This window comes from Camarhynchus parvulus, chromosome 2, assembly GCF_901933205.1.
Source record: "Camarhynchus parvulus chromosome 2, STF_HiC, whole genome shotgun sequence".
NCBI lineage: Eukaryota > Metazoa > Chordata > Aves > Passeriformes > Thraupidae > Camarhynchus > Camarhynchus parvulus.
This window is the reverse complement of record NC_044572.1, coordinates 37,623,319-37,648,074: the sequence shown is the minus strand read 5'-3', so window position 1 is coordinate 37,648,074 and position 24,756 is coordinate 37,623,319. Positions and strand designations below refer to the sequence as shown.

The window sequence follows — 24,756 nt, the reverse complement described above, 5'->3', positions numbered from 1 at the left end:
TTGAAGTAGTTCCCACAGACCAAAGTTGGTCTACATGTAATTTTTAGGATCAGGGTCCTCAAAATTTATTTAAGGATCCTTGAGTTTTCAACTTAGGTACAAAGTAGTAATAAAAATTATTATAATTAAATTATTTATTTATATAATTATATTAGTTATATTATTATATTTCATATTATTTCTATCTAGCATAGTTATATATCTTTATAATAAATAATAAAAAAAATTTTTTTACCTTCATGTTGGACATCTTTTTCAAGAATGTATTTTGTTTCCTAAAGTTCTCTATAATATTACACCAGCAATATTTCATGTATTTCTCATGCTTCATCACTGGTGTTAGCTGACAGTGACTTGTCTTTGCAGTGCTAGGATTAATTCTGTGCATCAAACATGGAAACTGTGGTGAAGGAAGAAAGTAAACTCATTCCTAAAGTATTCCTTTAATGTATTTTTTTGTAAAAGTGTTCCAGAAGGAAATTCTTCTCACCTTTCTGAAACGATACAGTCTCTTCATTCGGTTAAGCATCATGGTTAGCAGCAAAAACTAGTACTTAACTTGTTTTTCACTCTTCTGATGTCTCCTATTATTGCTTAATTCAGCATGAAAGTTGGGAATAATTCTATTTTATGATCTATCTCGTTTATGTATTCATCCTACAAGTAAATACTCTTTCAGCAATGAATTTTATAGGCTACGAGTAAAAGCCATTTAAGCAGTAAGGATGATTTTGGTCCTCTTATGGCTGCAAGAAATGATTCAGTGAGGTACCATATTTTATGTTGCATTCCTGAAAAATATGTTTATTGATATTTTTGCATCTCCTTCATCTTACTCCTGCAAGGAAAGATAATGACAGAACTCCTTTTTTTTTTTTTTTTTTGGTCTTTTTAATTAGGGTTCCAGTTCGGTTGTAAAAGTTCAGCATAATCTAATTTGGAGCTGGTTAAAGGCTTAGGAGCAATCTGTTTGCTCTCACATAGAACTCCCATTACCATGCCAGCTACAGTTATATTGAAACAAGCTTAGATGGCTTCATGTCCCCGCAGAGGAAAGAGATTTAAACTTTGACATAAAAAGACTTGAAGACCTTATTTAAATAGAGGCTGGGTAAACTGGCAGCACTCTGTGGGAAGTGACTTATTGACAACTCTGAGTAGCAGCTATCATACCTGTAAATTCGAGCAATGCGTTTCCACTTTAGAGCAATTTCATTCATATATTTCAAAGCAGTGAAAAGGTCACCAATTTCTACATAGGCCTTCATTATATTCACATATATATGCCTTCAGCATCCAACATACAACTTGAGATGAGGTTTGTGGAACTAAAGCTGAGAGAATTTGGAGAGAGCTGTGGATGAAGAATAATTAAACTTAATAATAATAAATAATGAACAGAATAATAAAAGTCTACCAACAATTCTGTGAAGAAGGCTGGGATTTGTATCAAACTAATATCAGCATTCATACTTAAGTATTAAGGACTGCCTTGTGAATATGTTTCAGATGTTTGTCTAGTGACACCGTTAGTTAAGGGAAAAAAGTGCAGTCAGGATTGAAGCTGACTGATGATTACATTTGACTAGAAACTCTAAAAATAGTTGACATGATAGCAACACGGGTGTACAGTATTATGTCATTTTTAATGCGTCATTGTTACTTAACACTGGTCTTTTGGTTTTGATTACAATTAACATCCTCTGACTGTTTGTATTTGGCTTACAGTATGTCTCAATGTTATGTGTTGAGGATTGTAAAAGGTGCATGATTGTGCTGTTTCTGTTCAAGTTGTTTCTAATTAAAAACTTCACTGTCCAGTGTTCTTTCAATAAGGGTACCTAATACAAGATTTACATTATTTTAGGTATAGAGAAACTGGCTTTCAACCAAACTGAATGATGCATCTCAATATCCAAGAGAGTGTGTGTGTGTATATCTACACATGTATACACTTACACATATATTGTGAATTGGTTTTAGACAAGGGCTCCTACTTCTTTCCTACTCACCTTATGCTTTTCAAATCTCAGGCATCTGGAAGGATTCAAGACTTTTCATGCAATCTGAAGGCCATAATTCCCTCTATGTATCCTTAGAGTCATAGTTAATCACTATAACTCCACTCCCCAAAATTTAGGACAACAAACAGCATTCAATAATGGTCTAATGACTAATAAATGCCAGATAATACAGGATTCTTCTACCTGCATGAGCAGCTTAGTGATTGGAATGGCTGTGTCTTTTTATCCCATTTGATACTTTAGGTTTATAGTCACTAAATTCCATATATATATATAGATAGATAGATAGATAATTTTGATTCCACAATAGAAAGCATTTACCTCTCTTTTACGTTCTAAGTATCTTCTATTGTTTCATGTTTTCTAAAATGAAAATACTGACTTATGGGTCCTTGAGCTGACCCAGAATTGTTGCTTTTCATTTTTTCCAGTTCTGTAATAGCTAAATTTTGACTACATTTCTGAAGTCTTAACTTCTCTTTCAAGTAATAATGGAGTTACTTTCCATAAAGATTGCAGTTCAAAAGGAAAGATATAAGCAATTTTTCATATTGTCAACTTATCAGCTGAAATACTGTCTTTCTTATAAAACTTTAAATAATTAGTGAAGAAAAAAAATTCTGAATATTCATCCAAATTTTCTAGTGGTTTTTGTATAAAGTTTAATAGTTCAAATACTAATCTTAAAATATTCTTGCACACATATTAAATGAATAAATTTGGTAGTAACTCTTAAAATAATAAAGTTATTTGTAACGTAGTGCATGAATTTTAATAGCAGTGTATATACAAATCTATTTTAGCTTAGCAATATGAAGTAGCCAAAATATATATTTGGAACTGTGACAGGATTTGTAGGAGCTTCCTCCTTTGAAAAGATGCTCCTGGCTTTGAATTTCAAACACTAGCTTTTGTAGCAGGCGAACAAAAGTAATTCTCTATTTTTATAATTTTTTTAAAATTTGTTCTTAAAAAAACAGATAAGTACACATCTGCCTCACGTTCAGTTAAGTCTTTGCTGATGGGCTTTGAAGGGTGTGTTTTATATTTTGCTTTCTTTTGTCTGCAATTTAGTTTTGGGCTGGGGTATTTTTGGTTTGTTTTTTACTGTCAGTCTTTGCTGAGAAGTTGCTGATACCACTGTCAGTACTAAACTGTTCTTTGCAGGAAGCTTTGATAAAAATTCTACTTTGAAATAGAAACTGGAAAAGTACAAAGCTATCGGGAGGAGAATGACATCCTCCCTGTTGCCTGAGAATTTTTTTTTCATGTGAAAGCAACATAAATCTTAATAGAAAAATTAATGGTAGCAAGGTAGACTAAAACAACCTAATTTTGATGTGAAATTAATCTACTGTTATACAGTAATATACTGTATTAATTGAATTTGTGTGGCTCTAGTACTTTTTCTGTTGTTTTCCAAGCATCATTCTAATTATAATTTTCTGTTTGGTCACTACTTGGATAATGTAAGTGGTACCCATTATTGAAAGGTAGTCTGTATTTGTACTAATACAGAGAATGCTAGTTTAGAAATGAGCCTGATTGCATGGTTCATTTTGTTCTCCTTTGTAGAGCCAGGCTGCGGCCCACTACAAAGGCACTAAACATGCCAAGAAGCTCAAAGCACTGGAAGCCATGAAAAATAAGCAGAAATCTGTTACTACCAAGGACAGCGCAAAGACTACCTTCACTTCCATCACTACCAATACCATCAATACCAGCTCTGACAAAACAGGTTAAGCGACAATCTTTGTTGGTTTCCTTTGGTTTAGTTTTGATTTGGCTCGTATTTTTTTTTCTTCTTGTTTAATTACATGTCTGTTTGGTTATGTGCTTGCCCCATCGATTCATGCTCGATCCATCTTTCTGTGTGATATTGATTTCTTTAAGTCTTTTCAGTAGGCTGGTGATAGTCTGATAGTCATGTAGCTGATTTCTCTTAGTGAAAAGAGGCTTGACATTCTTTTTATGATGGAATGCAGTATTCATTACTTGATTAACATATCAACTGATCTAAACCTCCTGGTCTGTATGCACTATCTCTTTATCAGTAATTATATATGGCACATTTCTTTTAACCACAATGTAAAAAATTGCACTGTTTGTGTCTAGAAGCCTCTTAAAAATAATTTGCAGTAAAAACCTAATTTTCATAAATTTCAAACATTGCATTATTTTTTTTAAATGGCTATTGCATGGTTTTGAAATGGAAAAGAGCTGTATAACCTCTATTCCACACAATCAGGTAAGTGCTATTGATGCCAATTATTCTGCTTAAAAGAGTATTCATACTGAAAGAATATTGTTTAATTTATTGTGTGGGTAAAAGTTACTCCTTTGCAAATAAAATCTACATATTTGTAAAGTCAACAGGATTTGGTTGTCATGGCATTTTAAATAGGCAGCTATTGAAATTTCAAAGGAAGATTGTGAGGTCATTGAGAGGTAGTCTAGTGTCTCAGAAGGTGTGACTGCTCTTGTGTGTAAAGGCATAAAATTTGTATATTTAGACATAATCAATCCCCCTCCCCAAGCAAGACAAAAATAACCATGGGAGAAAAAAACCCAAAGTTGTGAAACATCAGAGACCTACCTACTGATGCTGAAAACGGCTTATTTGGAAGCACTTCTGATCCAGTACGTTCAGCATTGTAAATGGATGTGCAGTAACCAACTACAATACAATAGGAAAGTACCTTGCAGGCATGTGCAGTACTTTCTTGAAGGCACATCTTCGCTGTATTTGCTATAGACAGATAGCTCTATGTCTCTCTCTATAAATATATCTTAGTTATAACTTACTATTATAGACGTTTTCTTTTTCCTATGCAGATTTAAAACATAATTCTGATGGCTTTAAGAAATATTTGCTACATTGTTTTTGTCTTTGTTACCACAAAGAAGAGAAAGGAAAATATTCTGAGAGGTTTTGTGTGATGAAAGAAATTAAGTATAGAAAAATACTTAATAAAATAGGAAAATAGGAAAAATTTCAAAAGTTATTTGGGGAAATATGTGTTTGTAAATATACAAATACCTTAAAAAGTGTCTTGTGATGTCACTTGTTGAGATATTCAGAACAGGAAGGAGGATGTTGTGTGAAAGAGTGATTTATTGTTTACCAAATATTATCTGGTGGTTGAAGAAAATAACTGAAGAAAAGGAAGATCTTTTAAAGCTTTAAACTGTATTATTCAAAAGCCTTCATCTTATTCTGCGTAAGTTTGAAGGATTTTCCAATGTACCTTAAAACCAGTCTGAGTTTTTCTGTCAAGCTTTGCATTAGAGCCCTGACAAGATATATGAACTGTCCTGTATCCAAGGTCAGTAGTCTAGATCAGTTTTCATATCAGCATAAGTAAGAAAATATCAGAAATCCTGCTGTACTCATGAGCAGTGGCCTATGTTGGAGTTTCTTCAGCTTTACACAGTGGTTGCAAATTCCTGGATTCATTTCATGGGATGTTTGTAAACATATGTTTATGTATATGAATACATATATTTATTCTGTTTTAGAAACACTGACCCTAATGGGGTTCTAAAAGTTACATATTTATGTTAATTGGCAAAAACCAAAAATCTTACAATTTCTTAAATTATTGAGAGCCATATTCAACAGCTGCCAAAAGCCCTATTCAACCAGTGGCATTCAAAGCAAGGTAGGCAGTTCTATCCAGATGCAGTTATTACAGGTCAGCATTGATGTGACTGGAAACAGAATAAAATCCTTGGTGTAAATTATCCTTTGTCAAGCATGTATACATGGTGAGGGGAAAAAAAATTGGGTAGTCAAAAGGATGAAATTTTCTGTCTACTATGAAAATTCAACAATTTCATAAATTGGATTTTATTTCCTTTCTGGTTGTTCTTATGTCCTGTATTAGCTTGATTGAACTTTTAAGGGCAAAAGGATTCTGAACAGCAGAATATATTGCGCTGTGTGAGTGTCTACATTTGGAAATTATCACTGTAAAAGTCAAACATCCTGATAGTAGTATGCAGCTGTCAGGGAATAGTTGTACTAATGAATATAATTCATACATTAATCTTTTGTAACTAGAAGAAAGTTACTAAGTCCATGTACTTGTGATCATTTGGAACAAAAGATTTTTTACAGTATTTTAAAACTGTCTGCTGAAGATTAATAGTTGATCCCAATACACTGAGGATAGGGTCGAGTATATATCACTTCTTATATATCATCTACAGCAGGGGTTAAATGCTGAATTGCATGTCAGTCACAGCATATTGGTCAGGGCTTCAGATCACTGGTTCTGTGTGCATTTAGCAGTTACAGTAAACAAAATGTCATCAGGAAATCTGTGCTGCTATGCTATAAGGGATTGTGAAAAAAATCACATAGTATACAAACTGATTCAAGGGCTAAAGCTGTAATTTGTTATGTTTCTTATTCTGGAACTATTTTGTTAGATGTGGTGCCAGCACATGTTATAGACACTGTGCAGCTCACGATATAATCTAAGTCCTTAAAACCTCTCACACAGGATTCCTCGTGTTTAAATTATGTGTTAAAGAGAAAACATAAGATATGAGGGTTTTTTGCTCATTCTGTGAAAGTTGTTAATTTTATTTTTTCCTTCTGACTAACTTTTGGAATGATTAGAAGCCTTGAACTCGAGAAGTTTTTGAGCAATAAAACATCATGAAAACATCATATAATGGCAATGCCATTCTTGAGATGTGAGAACTTTTTTATCCTATCTATTATTTAACTCACTTCTTTTATCTGTATTTGCCAATTTTTCTGTTACACAGATAGTCAGGACAGAAAAACAGAAAATATGAGCATTACAAGGAGAAGCCTACTTTATGGCATTATACAAACCATATTTCACTATTTCTTGATTCTCCAATTCAGGTGTGACAATAAAAATGCATATTTTTGCTATATATTAACACATTTGCATTCGTATTCCCTGAGAGGAAATTGTTAAACATCTTTGATAACTTTGCAAATTGTTCCTCCTTTCTGAAAAGATGTTTTCAAGCTGCTTCATATCTTCAGATGTAAGGACTGATACTTTAGAGAACTTGTCAAAATGTATTTAGATAGAGTGCATTCTGTCATCCTAATTAAAATACATGTCCAGTAAGGTTATTGTCCTGCACTTGGATTTTTGGAAAATAGATTGAATCACCAATATTATATACGGTAAAATTATGTCCCTCTAGTTGTTGCATATGATTAAATATTAATCTTTTCCAAAGCTATGTGAAGTTAAGCAGGACACTCCATGACCACATGATCACAAATTAAGTCTTGAAGATTTTGGGTTGCATTTATTTATTTATTTATTCAAGAGAGAATTCAGTATGAGTTATATTATTTGGTATCAATGGAAAAGAAGGAATAGACCTTTCAAAGTGGAAAAAGATGTCGTTAGGAGCCATCAGTATGGCAAAGTCTTAAATGCTGCTTTTGAATGTTATACGTCGTGCCTTGGATCCTATGCACTTAAATGCAATGAACAGCTCTTAAAAACAGACAGAAATGTGATGAGCAGAAAAAGTGTGTATCTGGGCCAAGGCACAGACAAGATCATCTATCACTAGTACAGTCTTAACAGCTAAGAGACCCCTGTGCTGTCAGAGAACAAAATACTGTCTGTCCTAAAAAGCTTACAGTTTCGCATAGGATGAGAAACAACCTAAGGAAGAGACACTGTAAATGTAACAGGCAGGTGTTTAAAGGAGTGGTAACATAAACGTGTTCAAGTGATAAAGGCATCACAAGAAATGAAAACACTGAGGGATGGATTAGAAGGAAAAAGAAAAGGGTTGGGTTTTTTTCAAATACTGACCATGTGTGGATAACAGAATTGGTGAAGGCATAAGATTTAATTTTTATTTTTTTTTAATTTTTGTCTAAGATGTGGTAGGATATTTCTGGTCAGCAGATGAAACTCACTCCTGAAATAGCAATTTCAGTACAGCTGGGATAATTATGAAATTGAGAGCAGTTGTAGTGGGAGAGAACAGTCATTCAGGCAAGGTCTTGGACATAAAAGGGAAAGTGGGGGGAGAAAGCAATCAGAAATGATGTGGTAATTTAGGGTAAACTTTGCAGGAGGAAAAAAGGTAGATGGCATGAAATGGAAAGGTTTAGAAAAATATGTATGAGTTTGTCAACCAAAATACCAGAGGATGACAGATTTTTTGAGGTTCTGTGAAGGGATGTCATTATATATGTCTGAAGATTGACACGGCCATCCCTACAGGTCAGAGCAGAGTCAGCCTGAGCAGGATGCTGAGTATATTTTTCAGTTGAGTTTTGGGTATCTTCACAACCTTTTGCTCGGCAACCCGTTCTATATTTTGACCGCTCTTAAAGAGCAAAGAATTTTTTCTTGTGTTTCAGTCCAATGTCCTGTATTTCAGTTTCTGGCTGTTGTGCCTTTTTCTGTCATTGGGGTATTAAAAGAGTCTTTGTATTTTATATTCCCTGACTTCATCAGGGAATATATACACTGCTGGTTTATTTTTCAAGTGGTGCCCTCCAGGGTTCCAAGTCCTTCTTCACAAACCTGCTTTCCAGATGCTTAGCCTCCAGCCCAGACTGATGTGTAGCGTAATGGCTTCCCATTCCGTGCTTTCCTTCATTGAATTTCAAGGGATGTCTGTTGTGTGTTTTCTTCATTCTGAATGAAGAATGGCAACCCATCCATCTGGTGTATCAGGCCCTCCTCCCAGTTTTTAATCACCGGCAAACTTGCTGAAGGTGAACTCTGCCCCATTGTCTAGGTCATAAATGAAGACTTCTAAAAATATTGGGCAATACTGGTCACCTGCACAGTAAAAAAGTTCTTCCTCACATTCAGAAGAAACTTCCTGTGCATCATGTTCTGCCCAGTGCTTTTTTCCTGCTGCTTGGTGTCACAAAGAAGAGCCTGGCTCCTTGGCACTCTCCCTTCAGATACACATAGACATTGATGAGGTCTGCTGTCAGTCATCTCTTCTTAACGCTGAACAGGTCCAACTCTCAGCTGTTCCTCATAAGAGAGATGCTCCAGTTCCTTCAATCATCTTTGCTGCCCTTCTCTGGACCCTCTCCAGGAGCTCCATGTCTCTCTACCACCGAGGAGCCCAGAACTGAGCATATCACTTCATATGTGGCTTCACCAGGGCTGAGTAGAGGGGCAGGATCACCTCCCTTGCTCTGCTACCAATGCTTTTCATAATGTGCCCCAGGACATCATTGGCCTCCTTGGCCCCCAGGACACACTGTCACTCATAGACAGCTCTTTGTACACCAGGACTCCCAGGTCCATCTTTACAGCGCTGCTTTTCAGCCTGTGCGGGTGCATGGGGTTATTGTTCCCCAGATGCAGGATGTGCATTGCCTTTGTTGAATTTCAGAATGTTCTTCTCTGCCCATCTTTCCCGCCCATTGAAGTCTTTTGAAGGGCTGCACAGCCCTCTGTGGTATCAGCCACATCTACCAGCTTTGTGTAATCAGTGGTCTTGCTGGGGAGGCATCTGCCCCTTCATCTGTCACTGATGAACAAGTTAAACAGTACTGGGCCCAGTATTGAACCTTGGGGAAGACCAGTGGTGACAGACCTCCAATCAGACCCTGTCCCACTGATTATGACCCTCTGGTCTAGCCAGTTCTCAATCCACCCTGCTGTCCACTAATCCAGTCCACTCCTCCTGAGTTTTTCTATGAGGATATTGTACAGACAAGTGTTGAAGCCTTGTTAAAGTCAAGGCAGACAGCAACTTCTGTTCTCCCCTCATTTACACAGGTAGCTGTTTCACCATAGAAGGCAGTCAGGTTGATAAAGCATGATTTACCTCAGTGAATCCATACTGACTATTCCTAATCAGTTTCTTGTCATCCATGTGGATAGAGATGACCTCCAGAATGAGGCACTCCAGCGCCTTTCCAGGGATTGAGGCTGAATGGCTGATAGTTCCCTGGGTCCGCCTTCTTGCCCTTTTGGAAGACCAGGGTGACATTTGCTTTCTTCCAGCCTTCAGGCACCTCTGCTTTTCTCTGTGACCTTTGTGAGCAGCCTAGTTCTGGTGTTCTCTAGCTCTCTCAGCACTCATGGATGCATCCTGCCAGGGACCATGGGCTTGTGGATGTCACATTTGTTTAGGTATTCTCTGACCCAAGTCTCCTTTCACCAAGGAAAAGTCCTCCTTCCAATACTCCTTTACCCTGGTCTCCAAGGTCAGAGATTCCTGATTTTGTTTGGTTGGTTTGTAACGTGAATGAGCATGTCCTTATGAGACCATTGTGTCTCTTTCAGGTCTCTAGTAAGGAGTCAAGGGGCTCTTTGTTATTAGTAGGTAATGCTTTATTTAAGATTCATAATTTCTGTCCTAAATTGTAGGGAAAAGTTTTCAAACACAGTGCTCAAATGAAAACTCGCTTGTGTGAATATTTATGGATGGACAAGTTATAATTGACTAATGCTACTATTTGTATTAATATGCTTCTGCATGTTTGATTACAAATATTTGCCCTTTTCTGACCAGTACTTATGTTGTTTCCTCCAGTACCATGCATTAGCACACCTTGCTTGTTTTCTGCAATCTTTTAATGTGTTACATTAGCTCTGTACACAGATACATCTGTGCAGTTCCTGGTTCAGCTCCAGAACCTGTAATAGGAAGGAAGTCCCATTTAAAAATTAAAATAATTTTCTTAATCTCTCTGCTTTCCTTTTATTTTCAATTTAACTTTATCTCTCTTACATTCAGCTGTTTATAATAAATATACATTTTGAAAATGGCTAGGGTTTCATGTTTATGACAATTTCCCTATATTAAGAATTACTGAATTATTTCTGGTATTGCTTGGTGTACCTACCCTATTTTATTATTATATTTATTGTTTTTTCTCTGTAAGTTACTTCTTTAATCCTTTGTCCCTAATGCCAAACTACCCTAACTTTTTCCATCTTTATGAAAGCTTAAGAAGATATACAGCTGTATTTATAATATTAACATTGTCTATTTATTAGCATTTTTATAGGCAGCAGATTTGCTTGTGATCTTTTCTAGCTAAAAGAAATTCTACTTCTTAGCAACAATACTTATGTCAACTGTATTTAAAATTCAAAATAGTATTTAATACTATTCCAAATCTGCTGGTGTATGTAGAAACAATTTGCTGTATGATCCCAGTGTGCAATTTTCTTTTACATCTTAGGCTGTGGGTACCTTGTATGTGTAATTATTATATTAAGGATGTTTAATCTAAGGATACGATTCAGTGCAGTCTGTTTGCTTCACTTAGCTGTTTTGTTTCCATATGCTTTATTTTATCATAAAGCATGCTTTTGTTTTGGCAAGTGATTTCTTCAGATCATTTCAGCATTGCTTAGGGCACAGCAAAATTAACAGGGTAACTCTGGGTTCAGGCTCGTGAGACACGGGATGTAAATTGCTTTTCTTTGCGTTTTATTACACATCAAAATAGAACAATGACCTTGAAGTTTGAATTTATAAGGATTCTTACTTCATATTTACTTGTTTATGATATTTTGCCTGGAACATTCAGAAGTTGCAAATGTGAAATAATAAAGGAGAAGCAATTGCTTGGCAATTAGCAGAATGCAGATGAATTTCAAAGCAAGCTATAGGTCTTCATGGATCACTTCCCAACCACCCAATTTCTAAAGTTGAACAGTTTCTTTTTAATTTTATTTAAATAAAAAGTCTTTAAAAGAAGCTGTAGTCTGAAAGAGATGTTCTTATTTTTTAATTGGCTTGTCATTTACTTGGAAATTAGAAATTACTATTTCACAACTATCGATTGTCTTTATCACATGCCTGGAAAATTCAACCCAAACCAACAAAATTTAAGCATGCAATGCCATCTTTCACTTTAAATCATCTATGCTTTGACTTTTCCATACTTCAGACAATCTGTAGCTAACTGCAGCACTAAATGTTATCAGCATTCCACAGACTGTTGTACCAATTTTGTGTTAAAGCTTGATGGCAATTTGGAAGACAATAGCTTCTCTTTTGATCTCTGTGTAGAACTAGAGCTTTTTCTTTCTTTCAAAGTGTAGCTAAATGACGATATAAAAATTACAGTAATTTATGTGTGCCTCAATTGATCATGAATGTGAAATAAAATCCTCCTCTGCTTGCCTCTACATATGCAGAGAGCTTCATCACATGAACACCATGTGTTTTCTGTGGACCCAGCTGCTTTTGATTACAATTGCCTTCACAGCAATTTTATGCTTGAATAATCCTGCAGTTGGAAACTACTGTCAGTCACAACATCTGTATCAGCCTATTGAATCCATGTCAATGTCCAGTACTGACAATGGTATTGTTCAGAGGTCTGAAAAGCCTTTTCTGTTGAAATTTTAAGTAGAGTCCTTCGTTCTGTCTAAGGGAAAAGTCAGCTTGACTGCTGCATGCCCAAAGTAGTAACAATTGGAAATTTTGGGAGTAATCTGCTGTTTGTTAGGTGTCTGTTTATAAGTTATTTATGAGTACTGCTGCAAATCAAGCACCGTAGCACATATCTGCTGGATGGCTCATTCTGCATGGTGTGTTTTGTTGTTATGTTTGGCTGGGCATTGACCCTGTCTAAGAGGATGAGTCTGAAGACGCCTCAGTTCTGGCCTTCAGGATTTCTAAAAAATCATTGTAGTCCTAGATTTCCTTTCAAGTTTTTATTGCAAAGCATCAGTTTCAGAAGCTTGTTACTATTGAGTGTTTGTTTATGGACTAATTTGAAGTGGAGTAGAAACTTCTTGATGCAATGCTCTCAGATAGGTGCTGAGTTTTTGCAGGCATGGAATTTTTCAAATGAGAAGAGTCTTTTTTGAGGGCAACAAAAGGTAGGTCTTCATTCAAGTGATCCATCTTGTTTCAAGCTGACATCACGCTGGCTGGACACAGCAAAATTAGGAGGTAGTCGGTTATCTGTTGAGGACTGGATTTGTTTTGGGGGGATGTTTTTAAGGCAGGAACAACCAAATCTCCAAAGATGCTTTAGAGCTTGCTTAGATTATTTCCTTTTGTGGTTCATCTCATGTTCTTTCCATGCTTAAATCAAGAAAGCTTGAGAGTGTGGTTAAGGATACGAGTAAATGTACTGGGTTAAATGTTGGAGCCATCACTATACGATCCCCTCATAGCACCATTCAGAGGGATCTAAAGACAGCCATAGTTGCAAGAGTTCTACTAATAAATGTAGGGGAATCTGCTTTACCCAGACACTGGCATTTCATTTGCCATTCGTGTGACAAGAACTCAGCATAGCAGAAACCATTATTTCTAGAAACAGATTGTTCTATGTACATATAGTAGGTGTTTTCAGAAAAAGGCTAAAAGTGAGTAGTATTAAAATCTATTGTAAGAATGGGAAGAACAATTTAGTTGAGCAGCACTTCTGTTTATTCTGTCTTCCATTTGGTATTGGACAACTTTCAATTATGTATTTGAAGTCACTGCAGAACGGTGATTTCTTTCTTCAGCTAGAGAATGCTTACAGGTGAAATTCCTCCCTACCTGTGTCATTGCTTTGCTAAAATATACCTTCCACTCTGCTTTATTAATGGAGTTAGACATCATAAATATTCATTTGATGTTTGGTATCAGTCAAACAAAATAAATATCTGACAGGACCAAAGACTTTCTGTCTTCCTGCCATTTCCCCCCTTATCCCTGAATAAAAAAAATAAAATTTTGCTTTGAATTAGTGGATGGATATATGGCAAAATACAAAAATTTGCCTAACTTCTAATTGTTTTAAGGTTTGCTACCACTGCACTTGCAACTCATCTAAATAAGCCAAAAATTAGGCTAAACTTTAGTAAGGTATCTGCAGCACCAGCAAATATCAAGTTATTTTGAGACAAAGCATAGCTGTGACTGTAATATCTGTTGGAGGAGAAATGGAATCAAGTTTGTCTTCATGCACCTGAACTCTCTGCTTCTTAGACTTAATGTACTTTTCCGTACACAAAGTGGTTTGCTTATAGTTTAAAGTTTGGGCCGGCCACACCTGTAACTTTAGAATAGTTGTGTTCAGAGTCTCTTATTCTCAAGATTCATATAGGGTTTCAAACATTTTGAAGAATTATTCTGTGTTTCTCATTTCATCTTTGTGCATTCTGTAGTCCACTGTTGTATATCTATTAATAGTCTCAGTATTAAAACTCTTGTTTTATGGTATGTCCGTAATTGAATTAGAATTAAAGGAGCTAGAAAAATTTATGTAAATTAAAATTAAGAAACGCAAATTAGTATTATAGTAAAAAAATGGATACAAAAATAAATATAGACTCATAAAGGAAACAAAAAGGCACTTTTAAGAGTAACAGGACCAAGGAACTGTGTCTTAGATTTGAGAGGGGACAAAACCGGTTTATTCATGTAAACTTAATGATGATGTTGATGTTTAAATTCTTGCCCTACTAATAGTAAGATTTATTATGTTTAACCAGAAGTCCTAAATTAGACAACAGATCAGGAAAACTTGCATATAGCTTTAAAAGAAGCAGATAAAGAGCATTCTGAACAAGCTGTTATGTTTTTCTGTTGATTGTAGACACTATAGAAAATCCAGAAGAAAGCTAATGTTGTGTCAATATGCACAAAAGGTAAACAGGATGAATCAAGTACTTACAGGTCTATCAGCCTGACACTAATCTCATGAAAAATAAAGCAGCAGCTGGCAGGGAGATACAGTGCTGAAGTAAATGAGATCAATTATATAATGACAATGAATATGAATTGAAAGAAAGTTATACTTGTCTGCCTAATTTTTTTATGACATTATATATTTGATTGATAAAAGGTAAGGGGTGTTTTGTGTTTGCCTGCATGGCTCTAGAAAGTGCAGAAGTTAAAACTTTTCTAAGATACTAGAATGCTACAAACTGAATATGGAATATATTAAGTGGATTTAAGCCTGCTAATTATAGGCCTTGGAATGCAATCTTGAGATACAAATTAGTGTAGAAATATTCCAGTGAAATCCTTTTGGAATAAAGTCTTAACTATAATATAATTTACATCATATGTTACCTGCAAGAAATTATAACGTCTTTACAAATGACTAGAATTTTGGGCAAGTAATAAACATGAGCTGTAGATTCAGTGCATCAAATGCTTTTAATACAGCAAAGAACCATATGGAATTCATTGAAAAGCTGGGGGTACTTAATGTAAAGATGAGGTTGACTGGCAAGTACATGGCTAAATATCTGCTACACAGGAACCACTGGTGTATTGATGTTTACCGACAGCCTTGTGGAATAAATACTTTTTTTGAGCATGATGGAGCATTGTAAAGATTTTGGTTTGTCTTATTACTGTAAATGAAATAGATGGGGTTTTTTTCCAAAGAATGGCATCAAATAGAATGGAAATTTAAGGAAGATCTAGTACAATTACTAAAGAATGGTTTACTAGTTAAAGACCTAATGAGACAGATGCATTCAACATGAGTATTTATCAAAGAGAAAGTAAGAAATATTTTGATTACAGTCTGTAAAAACTAGCACAAAGAAACCAACCTTATGGTAAAACAGCCCCTATTACCTGGGAGATGTGACCATATCCAGACGCTGCAAGTGGGAAATAGTTATCTTTATTCCACAATCAAGATAAATGCTGTATAATCATCAAAAGGATTCTAAGATAAACAAAATTTCATGTGGAATTCTGGTATTCATTTGAATGAAGATACCAGGCTTAACTCAGGAATCAGTAATGAAAGTCCTTTGGAAAATATCCTGGTTTATGCCATAGTAAGCTGTGGACAGAAATTTTTCAGGCTTCAAATGATTTTTTTTTTCCTTACTACACCCAGAAAAAATGTTTTGCTGCTTCGAGGCTGCAAATCTTGTGTATTAATCATTTGAGACCTTCTGTAATGAAGTCCTCCAAGTGCCAAAATTATAGTACTTAAATTGAAATATGACCCCAATTTGTTTAACTTCAGTCAAACATACATTTTCAAAGCTCAAGAAATTATTCTTGAAGTTAAGTCCTGCTAAGGTCATATGATTTTAACCTTCTGTGTTTTGTACAGGACTGGACAAATGAATAGGGATTGATCAAGTAAAACCATAGAAAATCATAGTTGCTAGTGTAGTTTTGTTTGAAAAAACAAAAGCTTTATGGAACAAAGTTGACTGTATCCTGTCTCAGTCTCCTTAATTATGTTACAAAATTGACTCCAGATAATTGAAGATGTTTTATGTCTCTAGAAGATTAATTTCTTTCTATTAGCACACTGACTTTAGTATTTTATTTTTCTGTCATTACTAGATTTGTAATTGAGAATGAAAATTCATGTTTTAATTCCCAAGTTGTATACTTTCAGACATTCTTATTTCTCCTTTCAATCAGAATTTAGTACTGCTTCTACTTTCTTGTTCTACATCTTTGTTCCACTTCTGATTAGTTTTAAGACCTCTAATAAGCATTTTAGAAGATTCAGAAGGATTTACTTATTTAATCCAGTAGATCTGCACTGATCAAAGCATAGGCAGTTATATTACTTTGAGTAACCCATGTTGCCAGCTAAGTATTAGAGAGTAAGCAAATTTAAGAAATCAGATTTTTTTTATTGTACTTTTCAAATTATCTAATTTCTGCTTGCAAATAACCATTTTCTTAAATTAGAGCACTCAAAAGAACTCTTTAGTTCATTCACCTTATCAGAGGATTCCCGAGACTGCTGCCATGCACTTTTAATCCCTTTCTTTGCTATACTTTATTTTTTTACTATTTCTGGTTCATTTTCTGCTCTGCTGATTTAACAGCTGCAAGTTTCTAGCATTGTCTTAGGAGATCCTTCTGAAAGTTGCATCAACAGATTACCCACTATGGCTATCCAGTTGAATTTGCTTGAAGTACCTGCCCTTAATAGAACCAATATTTCCCAGCAGGGAAAGATGCCTCACTTTTTTTCCTGCTTTCACATATCAGAAAATGTCACAGACATTTCTTTTATGAAAAATCCTCTCTTAGGATTTTCCTGCTGAAGCTGAGAAGCTCAGCAACCAGACATAAACAATAGGTTATCTGCTTCTGTGGAATGCAGCAGGTCAGTTCTGGATTGGCCCAGATTGAGTGTTTGGAGATAATAGCCAATCCAGAACTGAGCTCTCTCGGACACAGTCCGAGAGAGCAAGGTTTGTGGATCATTCTTTACTTTCTATTCTTAGGTAGCTAGCAGCTTCTGGAAACTCTCCCTTTCTTTTTCTTTTTAGTATAGTTAAAACAGATGTTTATATCATAACTTAATAAATCAAGCCTTCTGATCATGGAGCCCATCTCGTCTCTTCCTTCACCCCGAAAAATTGTGGCCAACCGGCGACAAGAAAACATCAGCAGCTATTGATGACAATACCTAGGGAGCTTGAAATATGTGACAGATCTTGCCAAACACCCTCGTTATGCTTTTCCTACACGTGCTTTGTGGCTGCTAGTTCTTGTTATAACACCAGACACAGGGCAAGGGCAATGGCTGGGAGAAGGCTTAGTGCATTATCTCCCTCACAGAGTATGGCTGGTGTGAGTGAACTTGAGCAGCACGATTTAATAGATTGGTTGTGGAGACATTTGTGATGTTCTGTTCTGTGTGCAGAGGAGTGGCAGCGCTCACAGCCTGGGAGCATGCTGCCTGGGCAAAGCTTCTGTACAGATCAATAGCATGGCTGGCAGGATCTCACAGTGTCAATCAGCTCTTTTATTTCAAACTGCTGAGATTTGGGAACTTCTAACAATAACAATTGGCTTTGTTACTGGAAGCTTATGACTGGCACTTCCCTCATGAAAATTCATACACGCTAATTTATGAGATCCATCTACAAGACGGATCCATCACAAGTCAGCTAGATGTTTTTGTTTAAGTGTAGATAAATTCAGGCATGATACCTGGGTGGTCAGATACTTATTTATGATGATGAAGAGAGGGAATAAAAGGGCTTTCATTCCTGCTTCTTTTTTCTCCTAGTAGTTTGCCTGCCTTAGATGTGTGTTGTGTACTGGGTCCTGCAGCTCCTGCTTCAGGTATCACCAGTGAAAGTGGTAGCCCCATTACTGCATGGAGAAGGTGAATTATACCCATGATGAACAGAAGAACAGTATGGAAACTAATGAAGTAGAATTAAAGTTCATACTGACAAAACTGTTACCAGATTTGGGGGGCCATCCTCTACTTGCACAAGGGCTCCATCAATTTTTCAAGTTATTTACAGATATCTGAATGCTTTCTTGATTCAGTCAGGGGACCTATTTAAGGCTATATGAAGTATTTAAAAGGAAAACAGCCATCCAGCTGAATATTCACACTACATAATTAGTTATATTTAGTTACTTAACTAGTGTGTTTGGGGAAATTTAAAGGAAGCTTACCCAGCCTGCTACTGCAGATTTAAACCTTTAGTCATCACTCTTTTGTTGTTGATAATTTTTCAGTTTTAACATTTGTTTCACTGCACAAAATTTGAGATTCTCATCCTGTTTTTCCTGTGCCAGGGGATTCTTCAAGCTGTCCACTGTGATGGCTGTTCACAAATGCCAAGTCGTTACTGTACTGCCTTTTAATTATCCAATTTTATGTCTAGCTCCAAATCAAGGTCCCTGGTTGTCTTCTTTCACAACTGTGAAGCTTGCTTCATGACTGTCATCCACTGTCATTTTGGTTTAAGCTTTTCACAATTCCTAGCTCACTTTAAACAAAGGAGGAAAATTAATGGAATTTTGAATTAGCCCACTTCTGCTAATTGGCACTAACACTGTTGTTGTCAGCTGCTTTGTTTTTTGTCAATCAGTAATAGTCCTGAAGAACCATCTGTAACTGGAAATCTCTTATTGTTTCCTTCAGGTAACAGTCTTTAGAATACTTTAAAGACATTTTTAAAAATGCAAAACTTCACTTTCCAGGACACTTCAAAGTAAGCCTTTGAAATGAAAATACTCAGGGGGATAAAATTCAAGTGTTGTGGGTATTAATCTGATTCATGCAGAACAGGTCATTATATTTTGCATTATCTTCAGCCTCTGCCTCTATTACTTTAATTGAGTTTGTTACTGACTGCTACTTATAAAAGGGAAAAAAAAAAGGCAACCAACCAAGCAACTGTCAATCTCAACAAACAAATTCAAACAAACCCAACAGCCAAACCAGAAAGTTGGAATGAACAGTTTCTCTTTTCCTGCACTTATATGCAGCTGTGCTACTTAGAAATTAGTGTTTTTCTCTTCCTCATATGCTGTGGACAGGACACTGAACGAGTCAAGATACCTGTCATTGTGGAACTCTTGAGATATATTGCTGGCATTTCTAGCCTTACATGTTTGGGAGTTCATTTATCTTCCTTTAGCAGTGTGTTCTGAGCTCTGAGCTGCAGCTATTGTGTACACGTGTGCTTTATGGTTGGCAGGGAGTGCTTTCCAGTGCTTGAGCCCACCTTTTACCCACCCAGTCCTTCAGTACAACTTTCAAGAACATGCTTAACATTCTGAAGGTGACTACTATGTGCTTAGGTAGCATCTGAATCAAGAGACGCGATTTGTTTTTTCCTCCTTACCAGAGGAAAGATATTTTGTGGTACATAGAGAAGTTTCGTGATGTGGTGGTTTTTTGGGTTTTTTGGTTTGGTTTAGGTTTTTTTTAAATTTTTATTTAGATTGGGTTTTTAAATATATCTCTGATTGTGTGAACTGAGCCAAGACATTTCCTTTTAGTATTTGTAGTTAACCTAATATATTACTGAGTGCTTTATCTCCTTGTCTGAAGAATTTATTATTATTTGTTTTATTTTAGTGGATTTTTTTTTCTAACCTGAATATCTGAAGTACTTAAATGTAGTATTTAAGTATTGGCAATAAAGTTCATAAATTGACCAGAAGAAACATTAGGAGATGTAAGTATTCATTTCACAGAGAGTTTAAGGATTTCTTTGGTTTAATTTTACTTCAGTGTGATCATCACCCAAGAGGCTTCCAGAAGTTGAATTGTCTTTGAATTTGTGCAGTGTGTATGGGGAAGGAAGATGCATTTCTGTGGTACTGAATGGTTGACTGGTGTGAGGATAATGAAACTGATACCCCAAATTCTTCTTTCAGATATGAACAATTGTGCTTTTGTAAAAGAGTCGTTCTTTGCCAATCTACTGTTTGTTTGTTTTGGTTTTTTTACTTAGAATGAGAAATAATAACCCATGCTGGTGGGGCTGGAACTAGAGGATCTCTAAGGTCCTTTCCAACCTGTCCATTCTGTGATTCTATAAGTCACATAACATTTATTATTTGAACACATCTTTACCCTATCTTAGCTACAGACTAGTGAAGCAACAGGGTGATCTACAGAAGATTCCTCTTTTATATCTCTTAGGAAATGAACAATTCTAATAAAGGAACACAGGACTTCATTAGCAATGCACTCCTGTACAGCTTTTTTATTGTTCTCCCACTTTCATTTATTGCAAAAATTTGCCTGTCTTCTAGATCAGACATACTTATGATGTCAAACTCATGGTTGCCAGCTTTAAAATGAAGTGCTAAAACTCATCATAGTAAAATTATTAATAGACTACTTGTGAAGTTTTGTAAATGCAAAGAGCATGTACCCTGAAGAAGAATCCTTAAAGATTTACTACCGAAATTTATTTAATCAAGAGTTTCTGAATGGAATGTGTGCTTTAAGTGGATCAAAAAGTATTGATTACCATTGATAGAATTTTGCAAAAAGTAAGGGAGAGGTTTAAAGAGAATTTCCCCAGTGCCAATTGTATAAATGTATATTTACCATTCATCACTGGTTTATATAGTGTTATGAGCTGAATAAATAAAGAATTTCTGGGCTAATTGAATGGGTTCTCCAATTTCAATTCAAATTAATTATGCTACTATCATACTCATTGGCACTAAGATTATCAAAGTGGGGAAAAACTCAGAAAGCTGGGACACTTTCACATGTGCAAAAGTGGGAAGAAAACCCAGTGGAATTGAGGGATGAGTTCCTGAAGCTCAGTTATGGGTTAGGAGGTTGCAACATTATGTGTTTGGTAGCTATGTTGTTCAGTGCCCCAGAAACCACCAAAGGAAAGCTATGAAGAGCTTCAGGATTTAGCTAAAGTACAGTAACTGCCTGTCTGGTATTTGTATTTCTCTTTTTTGTATACCTCCCAACAGATTCAAGTCAAAAATAGATTTTGGGCACTTGTTCTCTGCCACATCTTCTGCCAAACCATGCACATTTGTCTCCATAGAGGAAGGGACTGTGGCCTCTCTGAGAAGGAGAGTTTATCGGCCCTCACAAATCCCAATAATGGCAACTTTTATACAAAGAAAATAACTAATGTAGCACAGTCTATTGAAGTGAATTTTCTGTTTTAAAATGGTGCTACAAAACAATCTTGTTTTCCTCATTCAGTCTTTATGTGTAAGTTCTCATGAGGTTGTCAACATGCTTTGCTGTGTACCATGGACATATTTATTGCTTCAATTAATTACCTGTTTGATGTCAGAAATATTGACATCAGATATCAGTATATCCATTGATATCAGAAATGAAGATATTTTTCCTGAATATTTATTGCATAGATGAGTTGGGGCTTGGGTTTTTAGAAAGCAAAGTCTTAAACTATGCCTCTTTTTATAAATGAACATGACAAATATTTATCTGGACAACTCTGGCACCTCAGACTATTAAAATATATCATATAATGTCTTAGAAAACAAAAAATTGAGGGTTGATTCTAATGTTCTTGGTGTCAATTTTTGGCAAATCTGCCTGAGAACAAAATAGACTCATAGCAATTATAGCAAAAACATTGGTAGCACCATTCTACAACAACATGATTTTTAGTGGTTTGTTCTGAGTTAATTAATGAACGTGTCTATGAAGTTGAGGTATAATTATAATTTCTTATAAATGCTGAATTGTGGATTATACTGTGTTACATTAGGGTGTTGTAAATATTGGTGGGGTTTGGGGGTTTTTTTGGGGTTTTTTGAATGGGTATCTTTGCAGTATGGCCTTATAGACTAATATGATGATCTATTTGTTGCACTATTTGAATGCTATTTCTGGTAGTATATTATTTATGTAGTTGCTGAAACTTCAGGCCCTATTTCTCCAGTCAAACCTTATAACAATTGTGCAAACCAGTAGAAGACCTGGCAGCCAGATTCATTCTACTTTGTGCCAGTAAACATTCTGACTGTTGTCTTAGATTACATATGGATAAGGAACTTTCATGAACAGGTCATCTCCTAAGGAAGAAAAATTTATTTACTTTACCATAAAATAGAGATGACATCCCTCCCCAAACCAAAACATCGTAGCATTTTGTACTTTAAAATTCCTGGAAGGACTGAATTGATTCAGTTTTTCATATGGTGTAGCACTCCAAATTGAGTTTAGGAATGATTCTGACTGATGTATAGTTGTTAAACCTTGCATTAGCAAAAAGGTTTGGAAGAAGAGAGAAGAGAGTAAGTTAAAATAAAAAAGAAAATCTTTGTATTCAAGTAACAGCAATTATCAGAAGTTCTGCTTGTATTAATATTGTCTGAGCACATTATAAAGTATTTGTCATAGCTAATGCATTCCTGTCAAATCAAGCAATATTAGAAGAGGACTTTTATAATGAATATTAATATAAGAGACAGTCATAAGTGAAGTAAATTATAGAGGCATACAAATTTAGTATTAACTGCTATAGCAAATAGTCTTCTGCTGTAAATCAATTTCTTTTTCTAATGTTAAGACAAAATTAGGGCACTTGGTAGTCATCTGAAAGTTGCTGAGCATTGATACCACTTTTCAAGTACTTTGCTCATGCATCTAACTAAATTAAAAGTAATATTCAAGAAAATGAGTTTACAGTCTTTTCACTCATCAGTTGTGCTGTTTCTTCTCTGTTCTTATATTCTGTTCATGCATCAGAACACCTCTCTGCTGTTCAGACGTCTATGACAATTCAGGCAAATTAAGGAATAACTACAAGAATTATCCCTCTACATCAGAAATAAGATGAATGAATTTAAAGTCTGGCTATCTGTTTTTATACAGGTTGTGAAAATGCCAGGGGTTTTTTGTTGTTTATTAGATTTTAATTAAAAAGTCTTTGCTTTTAACTGTCATTGTAAAAATATGCATCTGGATTTGTGTTAGGATTTTTTCCTTGATCTCAAATTTGGTGTGTGCTGTTTTGGATTAGGAAGTGGAAGAAAGACTTTGGCATTAAGTATTATGTGCATGAAGCTGGTCTTCATAATTTTACCAATATATAGATTTTGGTTTGGCTTTTTTTGGGATTTGGTTGGGTTGTGGGGAGAGAGATCATTTCTGGTTACCATTAATTAGCAAATAACATCAAAACAATACCCTTACAGGAAAATACTTTTCCAGGGAAACTGTGACTTTCTGTACAGATATTATTTAGAACTTTTCTTCTCAGTACCAAAAAACTCATTCAGAATTTTAGTAAGTACATGATAACTACAAAGACTGTTTCCAGTAAGGTATAACAATGCTAAAATCTTATTTCCTACTAGTTTAAGTTGAAAAGCAAATGAATTTTTCTTATTTGCTTTTGATAGGTGATGACAGTCACGCTTTTGGAGTTTTGAAAGCAATTACCATATGGCTTTTTTGTTGTTGTTATCATTGTCATAGTACTTGGGTGACTAATGATTCATCTTCTATAGTAAAAGCAAAAATTGGCAAATGTCGATTTAGAATAAGTGTCATTAATTAGCTTTAAATGGGTGTATTATTTTGATTCTCTGTAGGGTTATGCCTAAATAGAAACAAATCTGTAAACTGCTTTTCAAATGAGCAAGTATTGAGCAAAGGCATCATAAAATTTGATAATATAACTCTGTCTAGTGACAGGTCTTAGACATTGGAAGTGTGGAATTTAAGGAACTAAGTCTGAACTTAACAATTTTTAAATCTTTTGTTAATCTTTCATCCCTATTTCAGAGACACCTCAGTTTTTAGTATTTAAGTTCCTCACATTGACATACCAGAGTCAGCTTTTCCCTTTCTTGTGTTTCACAGAATTAAATTAAGGATTCATCAGACCTCTTGTAATTAAAGCTGATAATATGCTATTATATTTCATCTGATTTTTAGCTTATACTGTGCATGTAGATCTGCATGTAACAGTCAAAGAGTCTTCTTGGAAATAAATTAATTACTGTTTATGACTGTGCAACTGTTTTAATTTATCTACAATTACAATCCCAGTATGATTTTGAAGTTACTTACTTTTCAAGATTACCTTTGTCCGTATACCATTACCTTTCAAATATGAAATATCTATTCAAAAGCTGAGGAAAGCTTGAAAATATAATGGTTTTAGAACAAGCTGCTTGCATCTTTCTTCATCAGTAGACAGATCTTCCATAATCAGGAACACAAAAATGATTCTTTGTTTGGAAAATATAAGGTGAGAAAGCTATAAACATGGTTTACATTTTTCATGAAGTTGGGTCAGTATGGAAATAGCTGTGCCTGAAGAGAATTATTAATAAGAATAATATTTTAATTTCATAATATCTATTTTAAGTAAGCTGAAAACTTTCATTAAAAATGTTCTATTCCTGTAGAAATTATAACTGGTTTCAGTGAAGTCAAGTTTTTATGTTTCTTACTGTGTTTTACTTGGATTTCTAGATTTTTAAATTTTAAATGTTTTAATTTTAAAAGTTTAAAATTTTAAATATTTTAATTTTTTAAATTTTCATTTTTTCA

General features: G+C 35.1%; 1 protein-coding gene across 3 annotated transcripts in view; it reads left to right on the top strand.

The window, feature by feature from the left end:
* Positions 1-24,756, top strand: part of ZNF385D (zinc finger protein 385D) — a 417,272-nt gene that overhangs the window by 344,229 nt on the left and 48,287 nt on the right. For all 3 annotated transcript variants that reach the window (XM_030963381.1, XM_030963389.1, XM_030963398.1), the window contains one exon: positions 3,600-3,762. In XM_030963381.1, coding sequence (XP_030819241.1) covers positions 3,600-3,762 — 163 coding nt within the window. The remainder of the gene's footprint in view (positions 1-3,599; positions 3,763-24,756) is intronic.